The 23,112-nt window shown below is 54.4% G+C and overlaps 1 protein-coding gene across 1 annotated transcript; it reads left to right on the top strand.

Annotated features, from left to right (window-relative positions):
* The first annotated feature begins 2,584 nt into the window (after nt 1-2,584).
* On the top strand, nt 2,585-22,903 carry Stra6 (signaling receptor and transporter of retinol STRA6). The gene is made up of 19 exons (XM_026387735.1): nt 2,585-2,686; nt 2,812-2,939; nt 6,432-6,498; nt 6,806-6,891; nt 7,920-8,066; nt 8,389-8,411; nt 8,591-8,757; nt 9,983-10,105; nt 11,846-11,913; nt 12,078-12,157; nt 12,414-12,475; nt 13,388-13,550; nt 18,024-18,099; nt 19,252-19,385; nt 20,515-20,632; nt 20,717-20,818; nt 21,466-21,629; nt 21,957-22,112; nt 22,734-22,903. Exons 1-19 carry the CDS (start codon nt 2,585-2,587, stop codon nt 22,901-22,903), a joined length of 2,136 nt encoding a protein of 711 aa, XP_026243520.1.
* Nucleotides 22,904-23,112: the final 209 nt, after the last annotated feature.

The following is a 23,112-nucleotide window of genomic DNA, read 5'->3' as shown; positions in this document are numbered from 1 at the left end:
AAATGCACGGCTCTGCCTCAGGCAGGGAGGGCGTTCTCTCTCTGGAATTAACCTCCAATTGTTGGAGGTATCAAGAGGGGGATTAAAGATCAGATAGGAACTGGGCGCTATGGCGCACACCTGTAATCCCAGCAGATCAGGAGGCTGAGTCAGGAGGATCACGAGTTCAAAGCTAGCCTCAGCAATGGTGAGCTGCTTAGCAACTCAGTGAGACTCTGTTTCTAAACAAAATACAAAATAGGGCTGGGGATGTGGCTCAGTAGTTGAGTGTCCCTGAGTTGGATCCTGGGTACCAAAAAGAAACCCAATTCAGACAGGAGCTGATTGCTCCCTAAACTCAGATCTTTGAGTGGTGAAGGGCATGTTGGGCTTTGATATTGAGCAGAAGCCTCTGGAAAGCCCAGCAGGTGAACCTCAGGGCACAATAGGACAGGCCCATGGTTGAATGTTGGTCACTAGAACAAGCAATGGCTTTACAAATCTCAATTTCTAAAGCCCCTTGAGCCCCACAGCCAGGCATTGTGCATCAGGAAGAGAAGAAGAGGCAGGGATTCTGCCCTCAGGGAGCCCACTCCCAGGCTGAAGAGGCATGATTCACCTGAGAACCTGGGATCCGAGGGCCAAGGGCCATCAGGTCTCCTGTACTGCATTAAGCTCAGGTTCAGCTCGGAGTCAGCTGATCTCTCTGTGGGACAGGAGGGAGGTCAGAGCCCCTTTCCTGGAAGAGTGGCTGTTGGGGAAGGAGGCGGAGGAATGAGTCTACCAGAGCTCAGGCCCTAATCCTGCCTTGTGGGCCTGGCTCAGGAACGTGGGAGGGTGGGACGCTGAGGACTTCAAGGCTGTTCCCCACGCGGGGACCACACTTTCGACTGCCCCACCCCTTCCTCAGCCCAGCTGGCTTTCCTAACTCCTGATCTTTACCCAAAGTGATTTTCTTCAGGAATCCTTCCCACCCCCAATTCCCCAACCAAATTGGTTTTCCCAGGATATAACCAGGGCACCTGTGCCTTCCCTCTGCAACCCTCTGTTCCTAAGGCTATTTTTTTTTCTGGTTCAGGGGATTGAACTCAGGGGCACTCAACCACTCAGCCACATCCCCAGCCCTATTTTGTATTTTATTTAGAGACAGGGTCTCACTGAGTTGCTCAGTGCCTCACCATTCCTGAGGCTGGCTTTGAACTCACAATTCTCCTGTTTCAGCCTCCTGAGCCAAGCCACTGGGATTACAGGCACAGTGCCTAGCCTAGGGCTATTTTATACTGATCTGGGCCCTCTACCCCCAAAACACTGTTCCCAGGGAACAGTACTAGCACATAGTAGCTGTTCAATACGTTTCTATTGAAAGAATAAACACACTTTTTTTGGAGGGGGAGTCTACTGGTAGTAAACTCAGGGGCACTTTACCATTGAACTATACCTCCAGCCCTTTTTATTTTATTTTGAGGTGGTTCTCCCTACATTGCTGAGGCTGGCCTTGAACCTGTAACTCTTCTGCCTCAGCCTCCCTAGTTGCCAACAGATTACAGGCTTATGGCACCATGCCCTGCAACAAATGAATGTCTCTCTCTCTCTCTCTCTCTCTCTTTTTTTTTTTTTAAGCTTCTTTACTGAATACCTAGCTGGGTAGGACAAGGCCTGAGCCCCTTGGAAAGACAGGGACCCTCTAAGTTTCAGGGCCCCGAACCCCCACCCAGGAGCAGTGGCTGAGCACAGTTCTCTGCCTGTCTGCATTTCTCGGAGGAACCCTTACCCTGGAGAAGCAGCAGGCAGGCGGGGCGCTCCTTGCCTGCCCCTGGATCTGGTTCGTGTTTAAAGGACTCATTTCCGCCTATGCGGGTGAGTTATCTTCTTGTGAAATCAAGTTGTAGGAAGAAAAAGGTTTTACCAGTGAAACACATGAGGCCCTCTTCATGGAAATCCCAGCAGCAGGCATGGACGGGGCCCTCTCCCTGAATCTGCCGGCCAGCCCCATCTGTGGGTTGCCACAGTGCTGGACTCTGAGAATGTGGCAGGCAAAAATGTGGGGGCTCCGGGGCAGGCGCTGAAGGCAGGTACGTCTGCATGCACAGACAGGTGCCGCCCTCCCGGCTGCACCCCTTCAGGGCAAGGGGACCACGGTGCTGGGACCTCCTCCCAGGAGGGGGCTTTGTCTGGATTCTGTGTACCCCATCACTGAGGCACAAGTGGTGAGAGAGGGCCTTGCTGGGGCTGGGGGATGGTCTCCAGAGAGCCTGGGCAAGGTGAGGGAGGCTTGGGCTGGACCCCTAGAGCAGAAGGGGTGGGAACCCAGCTGGGAGGGCCTGAGCCCCAGACCCAATGGAGCCTCCTGCAGCCCGCCCAGCCTTTCATCTCTGCACTCCTTCCTCCTGGTCCTCCCTTCTGCTGTGTCTGTGGGTCCGTCTAGGTGGGCTGGGAGGAGAAGGAAAGGTGTCTCCATGGGCAGCTTGGGCCGAATGGGAAAATCTCTGAGAACGGTCCTCTGAGCTAAGGTCAGCTGATGGCCGTTCAGCAGCCAGATAGGTCCTCCAGTGAGAGCCCGTGGACCCTGAGGGGGTACACTAAGATAACTACAGGGTGGGGCAAGATGGGGCGGGAATGGACAGGAGGGGACACGAGAGGCCCTTCCCCTCCTCCTGGGCCAGCCTTCCTAGCCTGCAGTCCCAGGGCTTTTCCCAGAGAGCTAAAAGCAAGAAAGTAACCTTTAGGATTAAAAAGAAATGTTTCTTTGTTAGGATTTTCTTTTTTTCCCTTTAAGCTTCTTTTCACATTTGTAGAGGATTTTTTTTTTTTTCTCTTGTCTGGGGGTCAAAGGAGAAGGGCCCAAGAATGTCGTCCCAGGCGGCAGGGAACCAGACCTCATTCTTGGGGGCAACAGATGACTACTACAACAGCTGGTACATCGATGAGCCCCAGGGGGACAAGGACCTCCAGCCAGAGGGGTGAGTGTGCCACCCTTGGCTCTTTCAGCCATCAGAGTCGGGTGTGGCTGAGGTAAACAACTGGTGTGTGTGTGGTGGGGGGACAGACCCTGGGCAAGAGCTGCTAAGAACTGGTTCAGCTACTCATTCACTGTGTGACCCTTAGGCAAGTCATAGCCTCTCTGGGCTGGTTTCTATATCTGATACTTGAGAACACTAGCCCTTGGCCTGCTGTTAAGAAACTTGAAGTCAGAGGACCTGGTCAATCTGAAAAGCACTGTGTGATGTGTTAAAAAGACAGATTCCCCGCCCCATCCTTGCAGGTTCAGCTCTAGCAGGTCTGGGCTGCTCCCTGGGTGATCTGGCCTGTATCTGGGATGGGGAAACAATCGAGGGGTTACTGGTCTCTGTGGTGAGGACTTGGGGTGTGGTGTTTATAAGCCTCAGGTTCTTGGAGCAGGCTGGGGAGAAGTCGGGGAGGCAGATAACTGGGACCAAAGTCTAGGGGAAAGTCACTGAGGGAGGAACCCTGTGGCCCATTGTCTTGGATGGCTTAGTCTGAGGAGGGAGGATGAGGAGGCTCTGTTTTCTGTAGCAAGAGTGCTCCAGCCAAGCCAGGGAGGGTACGAACAGAGGGAGGGGGCAGCCAGCCCACCCCGGGGTGGCCCGAGGACTCTTGGCCCAGACCCTTTCTATCTTTGTTTAGTCTGCCCACTCTGGCAGAGGGACTGGGCCTCTCTGTGACCCCAACTGCTGCCTCTGTGGGACCCCAGCTCAGCCCCCCCCCCCCCCCGCCCTTGTTGTTCCTGGCCCTGGCCCTTCCCCTGCCTCCCTCCTCTGTCTAAGGGTTTCAGGAACTGGAAAGGTGAAGGGAGGGGGGATGCTGAACCAGATGTGTGCACATCTGTTCTCCATTAAAATTTGAAACTAGAGAAAGAAACATGCTCTTGTGCCTCCCCGGGGGCTGAGGCTGTGCCCTGGCCAGGCTTGGGTCACTCAGCAGGGACAGAGTCCCCACCTGGGCCTGGGGGAAGGAGCCATGCTTTGAAGGACTCGGGCTGGGTTCTGACACCTGGAAAACAGCCCTGTTCTGGGCAAGGGTATGCCCCACTCATCTTCCCTGACTGCCATTGAGAGTGTTGGGCTCTTATGCCTGGGCTGGGGGAGGGGCTAGGAAACCCTTGAGGACTCGGATGGAGCATGGGGTTAGGTACTAATCAGAGGAATGCTAGGACATTGCCTCCTTGGGAGCACCAGGGCCTGGGCATTGGCGAAGGGCCAGGCGCCTGCAACCAGTACGGTGCTTGGAGTATTTAGATACAGTCTCAGAATAAAGTCCCGGCATGGTAGGGACTGGGTGATGGGGACTGCTGCCTGTCACATGTTTGGCACTTGGGATTTGTAGCTCCCTTCTCCCACGGTCAAACATGGAACCTATAAAAATAAAGAAGAGTATTTGAATCTACTTATGCAGTAAAAGCAAGTCTAGATATTTTCCATCTCCCTTCCCCACCCCTACCCCCCTACCCTGAAAGCTGGGAGCGGGAAGCTGGGCACAGGGGAATCCCATGGAGATGAACTTGGATTCACCTCTCCAGGCGTGAGTCACACCCCAGGGATATGGTACATGAAAGCCATGAGGAGCTCTGATGGCAGCTCCCCTGTGCCCTCACTGTGACCAGCACATCAGGCTGGAGTTGGGGTTGGTGGGCACTGGTGACAGTGGCCCGGATGGACTCAGCCTCAGAAATATCCTAAACTCCAGACACCCTCAGTGGCTTCCCAGGGCCTCCTGTGCCTGCTCTAACCTGGTCTTACCTTCTGGGCTGCCAACAAACTGAAAGACTAGCCTGGGGCCAGTCACACCCTCTCTGCCTGACACTGCTTCCTCAGGCTGTCCTTTCAACAGAGCTTCCTTTTCCCTTCTTTGCCTAAAAAGCTGTTAACCAGATTTCAAACTCAAATCCAACCCCATTTCTGTGGCCTCTCTCAGCATGGAGCTTCCCACCTCCCCATATGACTCCCGTGTGATGTCTGTGTCATCCTGCCTTCCCATGGCACAAAACACAAGTCCTTGAGCCATCACCCAAATGTGTGCTAAGGTGGTGGGGACTACTGCCTGTCACATGTGTGGCACTTGGAATTTGAATGAGGGGTCAGGGGGACCACAGAGGATACAGAAATGGCCAGATGTTCTCCCAGACAGTGCCCTGGAGGGGATTCCCAGGGTGGAGGTGGCTCCTCATTTGGGGGCGGGGTTTACTGGAAAATGGCAATGCTGCTTCAGGACAGTGTGCCCGGTCTCTGTCCTGGCTGGCCCAAGCCCACCCCCACACCTGAGTGTGCCAAGGAAGAGGTGGGAGAGGAGAGATCAAGGCCCAGCTCAGTGATGAGAACCTGATTCCCTACCTGGCCCACCTCAACCCGTGTTTTGGGAAGATGCCATCTCTGCCCTAGGCAAGAAGTGGCAAAGAACAGACTTCTTCAGTCCCCACACCCCAGGGACAAGCCCAAGGACCAGTTTCTTTTCCACTGCTTGCCCTCTGGAATTTCCTGAAAGAAAGCAAGCTGGAGAGAGGAGGTGCCCCTCAGAGGGTCCCAGGGCTCTGCACTCACCCCAGGAGATGAGGAGGCCTTGGTCCTCTCTTCTGTGCAGCAGGAAGGTACCTGGGCTTTCTGAACAGGGACAGCCCTTGTAACCAGTCCTCCTAGAGCATCCACTCAGGTGTCCTCCCTCTGGCTCCCAGGCTCCAGCTGGGCTACCTGGAGGCCACCTTGACCCAGGGATCCAGCTCCAGCTCCAACTCTAGCTCAGAGCTCTTGCTCTACCTGCTTTCTCTGTTGACTTCACTGATCTCTTTATTGTCACCACAGGCTTCCCTCTGTGCACAGCTACGCTGAGAGCAAGACCTCTGCCAAACCAGAGGGAGCCTTTGTGATGGTTAGATAAATGGCCCCCATTTAGCTGTATTCAGCTCTGTAGGTTCAGGGAGTGAGGGGACAGTGTGGCCTGGACTTCCTGTCACACTCAATTCTGTGGCTGAGCAACCTTGTGCAGCAAGCAACCTGCCAGCTGACAGGAAAAGAGGGTTACCAGGAAAGATCCTTCCAGTCAACCCGAGGTACTAGGAAGTAGAGAGCAAATCATAGCAATGAAGTGTCTGATCCACATAGCAGGCCCAATCTCTGTTCTGAGAAGAGGTCTGTGGTGCCAGGAACAGTCATGGAGTCTAACTAGAGGAGGAGGGAGGAAGAGAGCCTCCGGATTGGAAGCATCCGGGTGAGCAAGAAAGATGCTCTGGCTGAACTGGTGCCCGCTGTTTCCTCCCGGGAGCCTCCTGACTCTTGCTCTGTCACTCCAGAGCTTAGCACCCAGCCGGCATACCATGGCGGGAGCAGAAAGTGGAGGAAAGTTCTAGGTGGAGCCTCAGTGTAGACAGCCTCCAACCCCAGGCCCAGCTGCGCACTGATGGGGTCTTGCCAGGCCTGAGCCAACCTTCCTTTGCTCTGTAGGGCTGTGCCTTCCTGTGACCCCAGTGTGCCACCTGGCCTGTTCCATGCCTGCCTGGCCTCGCTGTCGGTGAGTCCAATCTGGCTTGCAATCTGCTGCCAGTCTTGGCAGAGGGACTTGTGTCTCTTGTTAGGGTGGATGCAGGGGCATCTGGGAGTCATGGGAGGGGTCTGGGAGTTTTGCCCAGGTGGGGGTCCAAACCAGGATTCAGGCCACGTCCAACCTGTCAGACTTCTGTCACCTCTTGGCCACTCCCCAAGATGCTACATGAGGGTGTACTGGGTCAGTGGGAGGTGTTCTGGGACTAACTGAACTCAGACTCAGACCCTTGGGGACAGCCTGGGCACCCCAAGCATCTTCTGAACTCTCCTTTCAGATCCTCGTGCTGCTGCTGCTGGCCGTGCTGGTGAGGCGCCACTGCCTCTGGCCTGGCTGTGGGCATGGCAGGCCCAGACTGCCCAGGTTGGTTCCTGGGACCTGGATCCCTCCACTCAGGGGGCCTGACTGACAGGGCCCTCTGGGTGGGGAGGTGACTGGTTGGGTATCCAAAAGCCAACTCTGACTTCAGAGATAACCCCACTTCTCTGTCTGGGCTTTCTCCACCCCCACCCAGGTCTCCTAGGTTAGTTAGGAACCCCAGAGGGAGGGGAGGGACTCATCCAGCTCCCTTTGCTTCTGCTGTGCCAAAATTGGGGTAAAAGTCTCCAGGGAACACAAGTCCTCTCACATAGGCCCCAGGGTCTGGACTGGTCACAGCCACCTGATGCTATCTTGACCATCATTTCCCCTGAGAGTCTGGCCTCCAGCTGGAAGTCATTTCTGAGGCCTCCAGCTGGAACTTTCTCATTCAGCCCTGCAACCCAGAGTCTGGGGCAGGCACGACACTGAGGAGATGGGACTGGGCAGACTGGTGTAGGAGACACCAATGCGTTGGGGGAGTGGCGGGTGGAACCGGGATGTAGACAACTTTGTACCCTCGACCTGGGTTGCACACTGAAACGGGTACTGCTGTGCTGGCTTTGTGGTGAGCCACTTGAGGTCTCTGTCTGACCCAGGACAGAGTTTGTCTGGTCTGGGAGAGGGCTCAGAGAGGATGAGCCTCATGAGGGCAAGGTGGAATAGAGGGCCTGCTGTCTGCCCTGTACCCTGGGCCACACCCAGCCAGGGTGGGGGCTGTTCCACAAGGATGCAGTGATTCACTGTGTTCTCCAAAGATCTGCCCTCCCAGACAGACGGATCGGTTAGTGTGGAGGTATTTGGTGCTTGCTCCCACTGGGTGTACGTCCCTCTGCCATAGCACCCAGAGCTGGTAGATGGGAGGTACTCACAGACATTTATAGAATGAATGAATAATAAACAAGCCTCATTCCTCAGTTTTCCTGTCTGGGAAGTGGGACTGACTCTACCACATTATTTATGGAACACAGTTGGAGGTAATGGGGGTACAGGGGCTGAGCAAGCCCACCTGTTCTTCCCTGTCTTTGTGTCAGCCCTGTGGATTTCTTGGCTGGGGACAGACCCCAGACAGTGCCTGCTGCTGTCTTCATGGTCCTCTTCAGCTCCCTGTGTTTGCTGCTCTCTGACGAGGACCCGTTGCCCTTCCTGACTCTTGCCTCACTGCCCAACTCAGGTACCCAGTGCAGCCGTGGCCTGAGGCTGGCTTGATGGGATGGGGCGGGGTGGGGTCCAGGGGTATTAAGCTTGGCTCACGAGGTGATGGTAACCAGAACAGTTGTCAATGGGAGGAGCCTTTGCTCCTTGGCATGACCTCTTTAGATCAGCAGACCCCACGAAGTGTGGACATGAGCCCCATTTTGCAGTGGAGGGAACTGAGAGTGAGAGAAAGAAGCAACAACAAAGTACAACCTTAATTGCTCAAGAACTTACTCAGGTGCTGGGCTAAGCACTGTGCATAGATCTCCTTTTTGTTGCTAGACTGTGATTCTTTCCATTTCACAGAGGGGAAGCCAAGACTCCAAGAAGTAACTCGCCCCAGATCACAGCTGATGCCTAGTCAGAGCCTGGCTTTGAGCTCTGAGCTCTTGCCCACTGAAGCAGCTGAGGGCTTGGAAGATGGAGATGGGAGAAAGGTCTGGGTGGGCACCACTCAGGCCCCATGTCAGCCCCCATCACGTGTCTCTCCACCTCTTTCGCCTTCCAGAGTCCTGGAAGATTCTGGCCCTGCTCTATTATCCCGTTCTCTACTACCCTTTGGCTGCCTGTGCCGTGGCCGGGCCCAGAGTTGCATACCTGCTTGGCAGCGTACTGTCCTGGGCTCACTTTAGCATCCAGGTCTGGCAGAGGGCAGAGTGTCCCCAGACGCCCAAGGTAACCACTGACTCACCACTGCCTGGGGCAGGGGATACCCGGGAGGAGCCTACTTCGACCTGCCAGGCTCCTTTCATCTCTGCTTACACGCTGGGCTTCCCTGCCTCCTTCCGTTATGCACGGGATTCCGGACCTTTCAACATGTGCCTGTGCCAGACTGGCTTTTCCAGGGGTGGGACAGGGGACAAGGCAGCAGGGCCCTGCCCTCAGCAGCTTCCAGGACAGGAGGGGGCAGAGGAAGAAGAGAAAGCCAGCAACGCCCCATCAATCCCTGGGTCGGTCTGGAGTGGGAACAGAAGTGAAGAGAGATGGAGGATGGCAAGTGCCCAGTCAGGGGATAGTTTCAGGGGCTACAGAGAATTCCAGAACCTCAGAAACTGGTTCCCTGGCTGCTGGTCAGGACTGTGAAGCTGCCCAGTCTTCCTCATTCAACAAACATATCTGAAGCACATACTCTGGACAGGGGTATCTCCAGGCACTGGAACAGCTATGAACAAGACAAGCCAAGTCCCTGGACTCCAAAGAGCCGTTGTTCTAGAAAGAGAGACACAATAAATAGATAAGCAGGTGACTTGAGGAAACTGTTACCTCTCTGAGACTCAGTTTCCCCACCTGTAAATGGAGTTGATAGCACAATCCTTTGGATAGGTGAAGATTAGGAGGTTTCTTTGAGAGGAGGGACTTGGTGGGTCTTTTTCACTACCTAGAGCCTGGCACACACTAAGTTCTCAATAAAAAGATATTGAATTAACCAACAAATGAATGAATACATGAGGAGCCCAACCCAGAAAGGCCTCAGCCCCTGGAGGCAGAGCATGGGCTTCTTGAGGCCCAGGTGGCCAACTACATACTGAAGAAATTAGACCTTTGTCCTGTTTCAGGGGCCTGTTGCCTGACAATGCCTGGAACATGGGAACCTAGAGAGTGGGTATCCTCCATTCAGGGCTCACTGCCCGTGGGGAGGGACCAAGGGCCATTAACCATCCTTTGGCTCTTCCCAGGCCAGATGCTCCTCCAAGGAGCATCTGTACAGGGCCTCAAAAGGTGAAGTGGGCATGTTGGTGAAGCATGGCCCAAGTTGGGGCCCCATAGAACTGGAAGCCTCCTCATGGCCCTCCAGAGCATCCTCATGGCAATCTGAGGTGGAGAGGGAAACGGATTCTAGTTCTTGGTGGGGGAAGAAAGAACAAGGTAGGTCTATCTGAGTGTCTGTGTATCTGTCCAGATTTACAAGTACTACTCGCTGCTGGCCTCTCTGCCTCTTCTGCTGGGCCTTGGATTCCTGAGCCTATGGTACCCGGTGCAACTGGTGCGAAGCTTCACCCACAGGACAGGAGCAGGCTGCAAGGTGAATGGATAGGGCAGGGCCGGGCTGGTTCCTACTTAACACCAAACACATCAGACTCTCCCATGTCTGTGGTTCCCCCATATATAGGTAAGAGGCATGTAATAAGTGCTCAGAAAATGTTTTCTGAGTCACTGGGTGACCGCTTAATGGCTGCACTTTTGATCAGCACCCAGGGTACCTGGGGCACTGGGCTGTGTGCACAGCAGGAATTCAACAAAGGATGACTGGGTGGGAAAACAGGAAGTTCTGGCTTCATCTCTGAAACCATCTGGAGAACTGAGATGGGCCAGGAGCCTTGAGCCTTCTGGGAGTTCCACAGATGCTGAAATGACTCACAAAGCATCCAGAGCAGAACTGCATTATAGATCAGTGCTATGTTGGATACTGTTGGATGATGTCAGATGCAGAAGAGGTCTGGGAGGGCTTCTTGAAGGGGGTGGATTTTAGCAAGAGGCCTGAAGGACAAGGAAGGTGTGGAGTGGGGAGAGACTAAGGAGCGGGCACAGCAGGCGTGAGAAGGAGCATGAGTAAGGGGACTGAGGGGTGTGTGTCTATTTTGTTCGTGTCTACCCTGGCAGCATGGAGCAGGTTGTAGCATATAATAGATACTCAGCTAACATTTTTTGAATTTTTGAATGGATGGATAGATACATCTTGTGAGAGAGAATTCTTGAAAGCTATTGCAATCTTCTTAAGAAACACCTTCTATATGTCAGGCCTTGGGCTAATTGCTAGGGCCTCCGAGCCGACTGATCCTTGCTGGGTCTCCAGGAGCTTCCCTATGTGAGGGAGATGGGTGCAGTGTGGGTGAAATGTGCAGGGGGCTCCTCCAGCTGCTGTTGGGACGCAGGCATAGGTGGGGTCAAGTGGCTTATACATGGGAGAAGGAAAGAACACTCCAGAGGCCCTCAAAGGGGCAGAGGCAGATTACAGAAAGGCTGAGGAGGAATGGGGAGTGAGGAGGGGTCCGCTTGCCAGGGCAGCCCTCCGGTCCCAATGGCTCCAGCATCTTGGTTGGGCTTCTGCATGGCAGGGGAACATCTCTCCGTTGGGGGCCCCTTCTCTCCTCTCCCTCCATGTAAACCTCTCTGCCAAAGCTTGAAAGAAAGAAAATCCTCTTTGGACTTTGGTCAAAGAGATTTAAGCCACAAAGGACCCAGTCAAGCTTTGAGCTGACCCACTCCAGCCCTAGGTCCTGGGGTTGCTATAGCAACAGGTGACCGTGGCCTGTTTTCTCCCAGTGATCCAGGGCAGTGGCTAACCTCATGCTCCCATGGGCTTCTGCCACTTTGCAGGCGGCTTAAGTCCTGGAATGTGGCTTAGGCAAATCTGATCACCCTTGTGATGTCCCTTGAGTGGGAGGAGAAGCCTGAGGGATCTGCCCTGGAATGGCCTCATCCTAAATTCTGGGCAGAGATGGGCCCAAGGGACACAGGCTTTCCTTTACTCAAGTTGCTGGGGTGGGGGAAGGGAAGCAGTGAGTAAAGCAGGAGAGTTGGAGTTAGATTGTAGGAAGAACAGCATTGAGGGGAGAATTCCTTGCCAGGAAAAGAGGACACTTTTGCAGGTCATGGACCTTGTTCCCCTAGGTCACAGGTCATCCTCTCCACACTCCACTATCACCACCACAGCCAGGTATTTATGGGGACCTACATGGTGTCCACTCTGGTGCCCTAAGCCAGGGCCCCCAGGATGGCTCAAGGCAGGTCTCATCTGCTCCCCACTTCCCTGTCTCCACAGGGGCTGCAGAGCAGCCACTCTGAGGAGTATCTGAGGAGTCTTCTTTGCCAAAAGAAGCAGGAAAGCCGGTGAGGTCCCAGGCAAGCGGAATGGTGGGCAGGGCTGCTGAGCAGTCATGTTTGGGAGGCTGGTGCACAGTGGGGACACAGGTGAGGAGTGACCAGGCTCTGCAGCTTGGTCTTGGGGCTGGGGCTTTACCTGGGGCCTCCCCTGCCTGCCTGGGTCTTTGCAGCTCCTGTCCTACCTCCAAGCATGGCTTCCTGTCCCGGGCCTGGAGCTGCTGCCAACGCTACACCTACACTCCACAGCCAGGTACCGAGCGTCTGACGCCGAGTGACAGGTGTCCTCACTTCTCTTTGCCCAGAAGCAGCAGTGGAGGGCTGGCTCCTGCTCCCCTGCTCCCTTGTCACCAGGAGAAACAACTGCCAGCTTGGGACAAGGGGAAGATCCTGGCCTGGCCTTGGTGGCCCAGGGTCTTGTGAACTCCGTCCCTTTTCCTGGGCTCCTTGGGAGGGATGGGAACAGCTAGTGGTGCTGTTCACCATACTCCTTTTTTTGGATTCTGCAGGATTCCGCCTCCCCTTGAAGTTAGTGATCTCAGCCACCTTGACAGGGACAGCCATTTACCAGGTATGTCCTACACCCTGTAGTGACCCTTGAATCCCCAATCCTGGAATAGCTCAGGCCCAACTCAGCTCTTCAAATGCCCCACCCATGGTCCTGTCCAGCTGCTTCTGGCCATCTTGGGAATGCTGGCCCAGAAGGGCAGGGTGTCAGCCCTTATTGGGCTCATATAGCAACTCAGAGCATGAGTTTGGGAGTCACATAAAAATGGATTTAAATCCTACCTCCATTATTTGCCTCCTGTGTGACCTTGAACAAGCCATTCAACCTCTCTGAGTCTGTTACTTCATTTATAAAATGGAAGAAATAGAATCATTTTCCTCTTTGGTTAGTTGAGAAAATTCAGTGAGACCATATATTTGATGAATCCTCACTACCACCACCACCAGCCCCACTCACCCCGCAAAAAACCCAAAACAAAATCCTGGAAGGTAGGTATGATTTCTCTCCATTTTGTAGATAGGGGAAGTTGAGGCTCAGAGACTTTGACTCGGTCAAATTCCTACAGCTAATTTATCTCAGAGTTGCTAAAACCTGAATCTGGGTATTTCTAGATGAAATGTCAATGCTCATTGCTTTGCCCAACATGAAAAAATTAGAAATTTTATATTCTAAAGTTTAGAATATAAAGGCCCTAGATTGATAGGTAATAGACAGACAGAGGTGTAGGGATGCATTATGCTTCCTGGGGGACCTGCCAGGCCACTGAGGTGTCCGATACATACTGTGCAGAGGGGTGCGGCCCCTGCTCTAAGGTGTGGATAGGATACTCCGATGGTCTCCAGGCATGTGCTGTAGCTAGCCTGCTGCCACGGTCCCCTCTGAAGTCCCCTTGCTTGCACAGGAAACACTTCCTGGGTGGGATACCGGGTGTGAGCACAGCCAGGCCTTGGCATCCTCACTGTGGGGCCTTCCCAGGTGGCCCTGCTGTTGCTGGTGAGCGTGGTTCCTACCATGCAGAAGGTGAGGGCAGGTATCACCACGGATGTCTCCTACTTGCTGGCTGGCTTTGGGATCGTGCTCTCTGAGGACAGGCAGGAGGTGGTGGAGCTAGTGAAACACCATCTGTGGGCTCTGGAAGGTGAGTCTCCCCTCCTCAGGAGCCCCGAAGCCACAGAGGGGCCAGGAGCCAGGATAGGGTCCCAGCCTGCCACAGACATCCTGGGGGTCCTTGGATACCTTCCTTCCCCTCTCGGGCCTCCACTGCCTTGTCTCCAAGTGGGGATAGTTGAAGTTTCCAGTGTCAAGCTTCTGAGACTTAAAGAGACCTGTCTCAGCAGCCCCCTGCCCCTGTCCCCAGCTCCTGGGTCTTTGCAGGTGTGGTGACAGAGAAGGCTGGCAAGTGTGAGCTGAGGGAGGGGAGGGAGGAAAGGAGGCAGTGATGTGGGGCAGTGGGCCAGGATTTCTGGGCTAACCCATGCCAGGGGATGGGGTTGGGCAGGGCACCCGTTTTCTCTCCCAGTCCCTGTCTGCTCAGGCCATCTCCTCTCCTTGCCCCCCCTGAAATGAGACCCCAAGCCAGGGAATGGTAGATGCCACCTGGAGTCCTATTCCTGCAGTTACCTCCCCACCCCACCTCCCAGGCCCTCCCCACACCTCCCAGGCTTCCCCACACAGTCTCCACTGGGCACATGAAGAAAGGCTGGCCTACAGCTGTGCAGCGGGACAGAGTGGAGCCAGGGAGCAATGCAGGTCGCCTGGAGCCCAGGGGTTCTTTCTATCACCATGAGATAAGTCTGGAGATCAAGAGTCCTAGGGCCTACACCCTTGGCTCATTTGAGGGCCCCTCAATAATGGGCACCCTGGCTTCTGGGGAGTAACCCGTGGTAGTTGGAGCAGAGGCTGCCAGCATTGTAGGCTGCTCTGCAGCTTTCCCGACCCTGAATATCATCCTGTCCCACAGACCAAGGCAAGCTGGCAATGCCAAATGGCAGGAAGTGGGGCGTAGAGTGGGGAAGAGGCAGAGGTGTGCCCAGTGACCTCCTCCTTCCCTGCCCACCCTTCCCACCACATGCCTGAAGGCTTCAGCTCCCACACTGGAGGCTGCCTGGGAACTGCTGCTGAGGTCCACAAGCTGGACAGGTGACAGGTTTGAAGAGGGCTGTGACCTGGGTCACAGGGAGGAACAGATGTGGCCTAGCTATGCCCACATCCAAGCTCTGATCCTTACTTGCCGTGGCCCTGTTAGATCAGCATGAGTGATCCTGGTTCATAGAACAGGAAACTGAGGCTCTCGGGCAAGAAGTAAAGTGCCCAGGGTAGTGAGTCTTCTTACCACACCTGGCATTTACAGTTGTATGTTCCAGTTTCTAGGCTCAAATATTCCCTTTGGATCTTTTTGGAAGTGGAGGCCAAACAAAGCAGCATTTACTCTCCTAGTTTAAGGATAAGGAAAATCAAGGCCCGGGAGGGATTAGAGATATGCCCAAAGCCAATTAGCAATCTAGTTGTGGAACTGAGGTTAGAGCTGGGCTTGGAGCCTTTGGTCTGTTTTTCTTTTATACCAGGGATTGAACCCAGGTGCACTCCACCACTGAGCCACATCCCCAGCTCTTTTTTATATTTAGAGACAGGGCCTCACTAAGTTGCTGAGGCTGGTTTTGAACCCATGATCCTCCTGCCTCAGCCTCCTGAGCCACTGGGATTACATGCTTATGCCACTGCACCCAGCATCCTTTGGTCTGTTCTTAAGCTAAGAAGCTAATGTCTTCTGAGCTCTTGTGTTGGGGCTGCCCATTGGTGCCTGGGCCATAACTCTGGCATTGTTGACAGAAAGCTTAGACCCTGGGTCAGGCAGGCCAGATTATACTCTCAGTTCCATCGATTACAAACTGTGGGACCTTGGACAAGCTGCTTCACCTCTCCTGGCTTTGACTTCCCTACCTGCAATATGGATGCTGAGGTTAAAAGGGCACCCCTGTCTAGGAGGCCCTTGATTGGTTGAGGAAGGTGGATCTGTCCACAAGGAGTGTCTAGAGGGGGCAGGTGCAGGATCGCAGCAGCCACAAAAAGAAGGAAAATTTTCTGGGTGCCAGGGTTTGGAGCAACCCAAGTCTGGAGCCATTGGAGGGAGAGAGAGAGAAACAGCAGGTGGACAGATGGAGATAAATGGCCAACCCAGCTTTGCCAACCCTTCCCCTCCGCTAGCCTGTTCATTCACTTGATGAGGCTCGGCTGGCAGGTTCCTTCCTCCTGGCAGCAAGTGGTCCAGAATGCCCCTTGCCTGGTGCTCAGTTGGCTCCAAAAGGGGCAATGCAGCAGGCTGGAGCTGTGCATGCCCAGCATTATCTCTCAATCATACTTTGCAGAAAAGTATCCCTGAGGGTATTACAGGGGGAAGCCAGGGACAGGCAAAGAGGCTCCTGTTTTTGTAACAGTTGTTCTCAGTCCTAGCTGTATATGAGAATATTTGATAACTTTTTTTAAAGTTTCCCAGATTTGGGGCTGGGGTTGTGGCTCAGCGGTAGAGTGCTCGCCTAGCATGTGTGAGGCCTTGGGTTCGATCCTCAGCACCACATAAAATAAATAAACAAAATAAATGTTTAAAAAAAAAGTTTCCTAGATTTGAAGTCACCACCCCAGATCTACTGAATTGGAGACTCTGAGGGTGGGGCCGGGCATCTATGATTCACCCCACCCCATAATTGTAACACAAGCAAAAGTTTGAGAACCACTATAGGAGGCACCGTTAAGTATTGCTTGGTTGATTGGTTCCAATTAATTGGAAGTGTCACACTGGATCCAGGCAGTTGAGTTCTATGTCTCATGAATTCGAGGAATGAAATCCACAGACACCAGGGTGAGAGTAAAGTAACAGGATTTATTAGAGTAATAGAAAGAGGGCCAGGAGTGATGGCGCATGCCTGTAATCCCAGTGACTCCAGAGGCTGAGGCAGGAGGATCACGAGTTCAAAGCCAGCCTCAGGAATTTAGCAAGGCCTTAAGTAACTTGGTGAGGCCCTGTCTCTAACTAAAATACAAAAAGGGCTGGGGGTGTGGCTCAGTGGTTAAGTGCCCCTGGGTTCAATTCCTGAGGAGGAGGAGGAGGAGGAGGGAGAATAATAGGAAAAAAGCAGAGCTTCCAGAGGGGAGGGTCCCCAAGAGAGGGATGCCAATGGGTGTGTTTTCTCAGGGTTTTTAAAGGCATATCTAATGGCCTGGCACAGGTGATTGGTGGGGTCAGGGGTGCAGTATGGACCAATCAAGCTCTCTAAATTCTGAGTTTAATAAGCCAATCAGGAGTGTATAATTTCAATCCCTTATTTACATTATTAAAGAGGACAGGTCTCACCCGGGATTCTGACACATCTTTTAGAAAGGGGAAGCATTTTGGGTAGGGGTCTGCTCGTGGTCAGCTGTTGCTAGGGATAAGGGCAAGGGTAACTAAGGAAGGGCAGAGACAAGCATTCTACTGCAGAAGAAGGCATGGTGGGTAACCCTTCCCTCTCCCCTCCAGTCCTTCTCCCAAGGCCTTATCCTATCTGCCTGAGGGAGATCTCCCTTCCTGTCTCAGAAGTAACTCCTGAAGGCTCTACCTGCAGACCAGTGCTGCTCGGCCTGGCTGCACACTGGAATCCTGGTTGCTTTCCCAGCATCAACGCTGGGTCTGCCCCACAGAAACTCTGATTTAACTGGTCTGGAGACAGCCCAGGCAATGGGGAGTTCGGGCAGCTCCAGGTTACCCCAATGTGCTACCAGTGCTGAGACCCACTGCCCCCACATCTCTGGCTACATGGATCGGGTGCTTGCCTTACTCATGTGTTTGCTGTCACCTTTCCAGGTGGAAACACAGGAACCGGGGACACTTCTCTGGGCTGACTTACAAACTCAGAGTGCAGGCAACTGGGGTCCTTCTGGATCTAATGGAGGGCTGCACTTACCATACCTGGTGGTGGGGTTGGCTGTGTTAAGCCCCCTCTCTGACCTTGTTTCCTCTTTGGCCTCCTGGGAACAATTCCTGTGTCTGACCTCCTGGGGTTGCTTCAGGGATCCAGGGTGAGGATGTCTGTGGATGGAGGGTGGGAGGACTGCACCCTGATAGTCTTCAGTATTTGTTCATGACACACCCTCCGTCTTTCCCAGCTCTTTTTCTAGCAATTTCGTTACCTACGTGCATGGCCGGGGTTGGGGTGAAGGCGCTGAGAGGTGGGGCCACACCCCCAAGATGGGTGGCAGGGCCACCTTCCTTGTCCTTATAGACTTGGCACACTGCCATGGACTCACATCCTCTGTGCCCTGAACAAAAGCCATTGGTCAGGCAGGGGCGGGGATTGTGGTCATTGAGTTATCCCAGGAGCAGCAGCGTGCCTGGGAGGTGCACACGAACAAAGCCAGGCTCAGGGGTGAGGTGTCCCCCTGAAGTTCCCACAGCCAAGAAGTGGTGGGGCTGGAGGCAGGAGCCCGGTGGGTGGAATCCCTTGAAAGATAGGGACAGGACCAAGAAGACTCCTTTCGGAGGGGGATGGGGGCCAGGGTCCCATCCTGGCAGGGGTCGGAGGCTCCCCAGTGATCCTCCAGGACCCAATCTCCCACTGTGCCCCCTCTCCCCCTCCAGCTTGCTACATCTCGGCCTTGGTCCTGTCTTGCACACTCACCCTCCTGCTCCTGATCCGCTCGTTGACAACTCACAGGTTGGTGGCAGCTCTGACTAACCCTGTGCAGAAGTGGGAAAGGGCCAGAGACCCAAGCAGGTGTGTCTGGAAGCCCTGGGGCTGCAAGGAGGGAAGGCCCTGGAGACTCCATGGTAGTGGGTGGAGAGGTGGGCCCTGGGGCTGCCTTCTGAGACGCTGTCTGGTTGGGGAAATACCTGCAAGGGAAATGGGGCATGACTGAAAGGAGGGGGTACCTCTGAGAAGGGGCCACCCCGGAGAGCTGAATTCAATAGGGAGGCCATCTGGGCAGCTGGCATTCTACCTAAGAGTGGAAGAAGAGGTAGGTGACAAGGGACAGAGAGTATTACAGGCCAGAGGAACCTCATGAGAGCATGAGAGCTGGGCATGGTGGCGCCCGCCTGCAATCCCAGCTGCTTGGGGAGGCTGAGCCAGGAAGACCACAAGTTCAAAGCCAGTCTCAGCAGCAGGGAGCGCTAAGTTAACTCAGTGAGACCCTGACTCTAAAGAAAGTACAAAATAGGGCTGGGGATATGGCTCAGTGCTCGAGTGCCCCTGAGTTCAATCTCTGGTACCCACACCCCAAGTAAGTAGAGAAGTGGGTGCACCTGACAGCGTGAAGGGTGGCCTGGCAGGGGTAGTTCTGGAATTTGAATGCCAAGCTGCCTAGCTTGCCCTTTTGTGGTGAGCGCTGAAGAGCTTGAGGCATTCTGAGTTCTGGGTGGGAACAGGCCTTGTGGGAAGGGAGGCAGGAGCTCACCATGGCAGAGAACTGGCCCCCGTGCTCTGTGCACTTGACAGCCCTCAGAGACCCTGTCCAGGGCTTTTTCCCACAGGATTGGCCCCTCTGACCCTGGCCTTCAAGGTTCCACAAGAATGCTTGCCCGCATGCTGCCCAAGTCGCGTGTCACCTCCATTCTCACTGTTGGTTCCCACTATCCCGACATGGCTCAGGTTGAACCTCTGCCTGGTTTTGTCTCCTTAGTCACCCTGTAAGGCTCCCAGGATGTCACCTCTTCCAGGAAGACCTGTCAGCTTGAGTTAGTGGCCTCAGGGCTCTGAGGGTCCTTGTTGAGGGTTTCAATTAGGCTAGGGGTTTGGCCAGAGAGTGCCCAGGGGCACCTGGGAGTGTCTTCCTCCCTGAGGGTACTGCCCCCCTTGCTCACACCCCAGGGCCAACCTTCAAGCTTTGCACAGAGGGGCTGCCTTGGACCTGGGCCCCCCACTCCAGAGCACTCGACCATCCCGCCAGGCCATATTCTGTTGGATGAGCTTCAGCGCCTACCACACTGCCTTTACCTGCTTCGGTGAGCCCCCTTCCCCTCCCCCAGGCCAGACCTTGGTCCCTGTGGTGGCAGAGGGAAGCATGCTCCAGAGTAAGAGCATCAAGGAGCACTGGGAGAAGGGTACCCTTCACATGAAGACTAACCCTGGGTGCCACCAGGTGTTTACGCACAGGTGTATACCCAGTCTGGAGGTGGCAAGTTCAAGGTGGCACGTTGCAGCTCCTGTAAGGGAGGTCTGTGCTGCCCTGGGCTGCCTTGGAAGGTAAGGGGAGCCTGTCACCACAAGTATGAAAGCAGGATTCCATGGATACTGTTGGGGATGGCAAAGGGGTTCCTGCAGCTGGTAAAGCATCCTGAAATTATGGGGCTGGGACCAAGGCTGTAAATCCAAGGTTACATTGGTTCTCCCTTCCTTGGGGGAGGAGAAAGACGTTGATAATGGAGAGGAATTACTGGGACGAAAAGTCATGATTTCTGCCAAGTCTTTTTTTTTTTTTTCTTCCTTGTTCCAACTAGAGATTGAGCCTCAGGGTGCTCTACTACTGAGAGACATCACAGTTCTTTTTATTTTATTTTATTTTTTATTTTGAGACAGTCGAGGCAAGTTGTCCAGGTTGGCCTTGAACTTGTGACCCTCCTGCCTCAGCCTTTGGAGCAGCTGGGGTTACAGGCGAGTGCCACCATGCCTGGCTTGCCAAACCCTTTTGTACGCATTTTATCATGTGATCAATTGGTCTGGTTGTTTCCACAGACAACTCTTGGGTACCTACGATACACCAGGCTCTGGCTGGTAGGAATGCAACCCCTGATTTACAGAGGGGTCTTGTCCCCAGGAACTTAGGAGCAAGTGGGGGAAAATGATGCTTGCAAAGCACTTTGGTTTCAAAGAGTTGCCACTGATTCAATCTCTTTGGATCACACAATAGCCCTCTGAGGTAGGGACTACGATCACCATTTTGCAGAGGAAGAAACCACAGCTCAGAGATGTAATGTAACTTGCTCAGGGCAACACAGCTAGGCAGTAGAAGAGTAGGGATTGAAACCAGGTCAGCCCTTGAATCCAAAGCTCTTGGATTCCTGAGGGAAGCAGAGGTGCACCAGTTCCCAAATAACTTGGTATCTGTCCTCTTGTTGCTCCCGATCCCTGCAGGGCTCCTGGTACAGCAGATCATCTTCTTCCTGGGGACTACAGTCCTTGCCTTCCTGGTGTTTGTGCCTGTGTTGCACGGCAGGAACCTCTTCTTCCTACGATCCCTGGGGTCCTCATGGTGAGTGAGGCAAGGAGTGGAGGGCTCTGGAACCCTTTTGTAGAGGGCTGTTAACAGCAACCACCCTCCCTAATCCACCTGCAGGCCCTTCTGGCTGACTCTGATCCTAGCTGTGACCCTGCAGAACATAGCAGCCCACTGGGTCTTCCTGAAGACTCACCATGGATACCCAGAGCTGACTAACCGGTAAGGTGGTCTCTGAGCTTGTGGTTCCTTAGGGCCCTCAGCCTCTTCTTCAGTGTCTCCTACCCAGTAGGTAGAAGAAAGAGCTTGCCTTACCTACAGAGACATTCCAAGATATCTTTCTCTATATCACATGAGGCATAAATTAGCCCCAGGATCCCTTTTTGTCTGTGGGATCTACACTCCTCCCTGGATCCTCGTTGCCCCGCAAACCCTACATCTTCTCACTTTGCAGGAAAGAAGTTCTGTGTCATTTGGCAGAGTTGTGGGGAAACCTTGACCCCACAAGGGAATTTGAATTAGTGGATAGGGGAATCAGAGGAGGAGACAGAAGGCACTGGGTTCATGAAAAGACCCAGATAGACATGGACTAAAATCCCAGCCCGTCCAACAAGTAACTAGATAGACTTGAATAAGTCACCAGGTTCTCTGGGCCTCAGTTTCCCTCCCAAAGAAGAGAGTGATACCACTTGTCTTCCAGGGTGGTGGGTTGAGAGGGGAGGCCCAGCATAGAGCATGTCACTCAGAAGGCATACTTAACAAACAGTAGGCGCTCAATAAACACAGCTGCTGTGGGCCTCTAGGTGTGACACTGGTCCTGGGAGGGGGCTCTGGGAAGCCTGCCTCAGCCTTTCTCCTCCCTGCCCCAGGAGAGCACTCTATGCAGCCACCTTTCTCCTCTTTCCCATCAACATGCTGATGGGTGGGGTGGTGGCCACCTGGCGAATGTCCCTCTCTGCCCTCTATAACGCCGTCCACCTAAGTCAGATGGACCTCAGTCTGCTGTCATCACGAGCTGCCACTCTGGACCCTGGTAAGATCGTTGGGCAGGGGCTGGGGGCCTACACAGTGCAGGAGGGGGTCTGCCCCGCCCCCCGCCCTCCTGCAGATATGTTCATGGAGGATGATCATGACCATGAGCATCATGCATTCTGTGTACTGCTGGGCCTCTGAGGGTGTGCAGCGCCTGTGGCATGTTCCATGGGTCCACACGTGTCCGTGTGCAGCATATGTGCCATGGCCCTGTGTGTCTGCAGGCTTGGACGCATGTGTGTCCTTGTGTGTGTCAGGGGTGTCTAGGTGCCTCTAGTCTGCCACTGGCCCCTCCTGCCAAGCACTGCCATCCCCCTCCCCACCCCAGGCTATTGCACATACAGAAACTTCCTGAAGCTGGAGGCCAGCCAGTCGCATCCTGCTGTGACAGCCTTCTGCAGGCTGCTCCTTGCAGCTCGGAGTCCCCGCCTCCAGGCTCCAGTGGACCCCAAGGGAAATCTCAGAACTGGGGAGGAAGAAGAAGGTGCGCTCTCCCACTGGGGATGGGAGCCCAGCCTGCCCAGCTCAGCATGTCCCTGCCAGCATAGTGAGCACCAGGAAAATTGTCACCTCCCCTCTCCCTTGGCTGCCTGAGATCCCCCATCCTGGTCCAGTCTCATGATAATTTTTTCCCATGATACAAATGTACACACACACACACACACACACACACACACACCCCTTCTCTGTGCACACAGAGAAGGAAATGGCTGCCTTGCTAAGGGGCTCTGTTGTGCCCCCCCGCCATTACCTCCTGTCTCTCCCCAGGAAGTGTGAGGCCTTTCCTTCCCTACTGCCCAGGATGTGTGTAATAGGAGGGGACACTAAGCCAGCTCTGTGCCCTTGTGTTGGCCTTGCCTCTGGTCCCTCCACTGACCTCAGCTCCTCCTGCTTCTGTCCGCCACCTGCGGGTGCACATCCTGAACCTTCACCCCCACCCCAAGCCCAGCTTCTTCCGATTTCCCACTCTGAGCTGGCAGCTGGAACCCCAGGCTCAACACCTAACTATACACGGGATTTGCAGACTCTGGGATATGTAGTCTGGGGCCTGGGGACACTTGGCTGAGGGTCAGAATTATTCACAGAAGGTCTCTCTCCCTCTCAGGGTTGCAGTTGCTCCAGACAAAGGACCCTATGGCCAAGGAAACGGGGCCTAGAGCCAGCCGGAACAGGGCCCGCTGGGGTCTGGCCTACACGCTACTGAACAACCCAGCCCTGCAGGCCTTCCGGAAGACAGCTCTCTCAGGTGCCCAGGCCAATGGTGCTCAGGCCTGAGGGCAAGGAAGGCAGCCTGCTTGCCCTGTGTGTTGAGGCACGGGCCCATCTACCCTCCTCCCCCGTTCTCTGCACACCACCCCAACCATGGCAGCCCCTCCCCTTAGCAGCAGCTTAGCCAGCAGGTTCTTGGGATCAAGGTCCCAGTGACTAGCTGAGGCCTGGGGTCACTGAGGTTGAATGAAGGTTTGTCCCTCCTATGAGCCTTG

The sequence above is a fragment of the Urocitellus parryii genome, chromosome 6, assembly GCF_045843805.1.
Source record: "Urocitellus parryii isolate mUroPar1 chromosome 6, mUroPar1.hap1, whole genome shotgun sequence".
In the NCBI taxonomy this organism is placed as follows: domain Eukaryota; kingdom Metazoa; phylum Chordata; class Mammalia; order Rodentia; family Sciuridae; genus Urocitellus; species Urocitellus parryii.
This window is presented reverse-complemented; position numbering and strand designations above follow the sequence as displayed.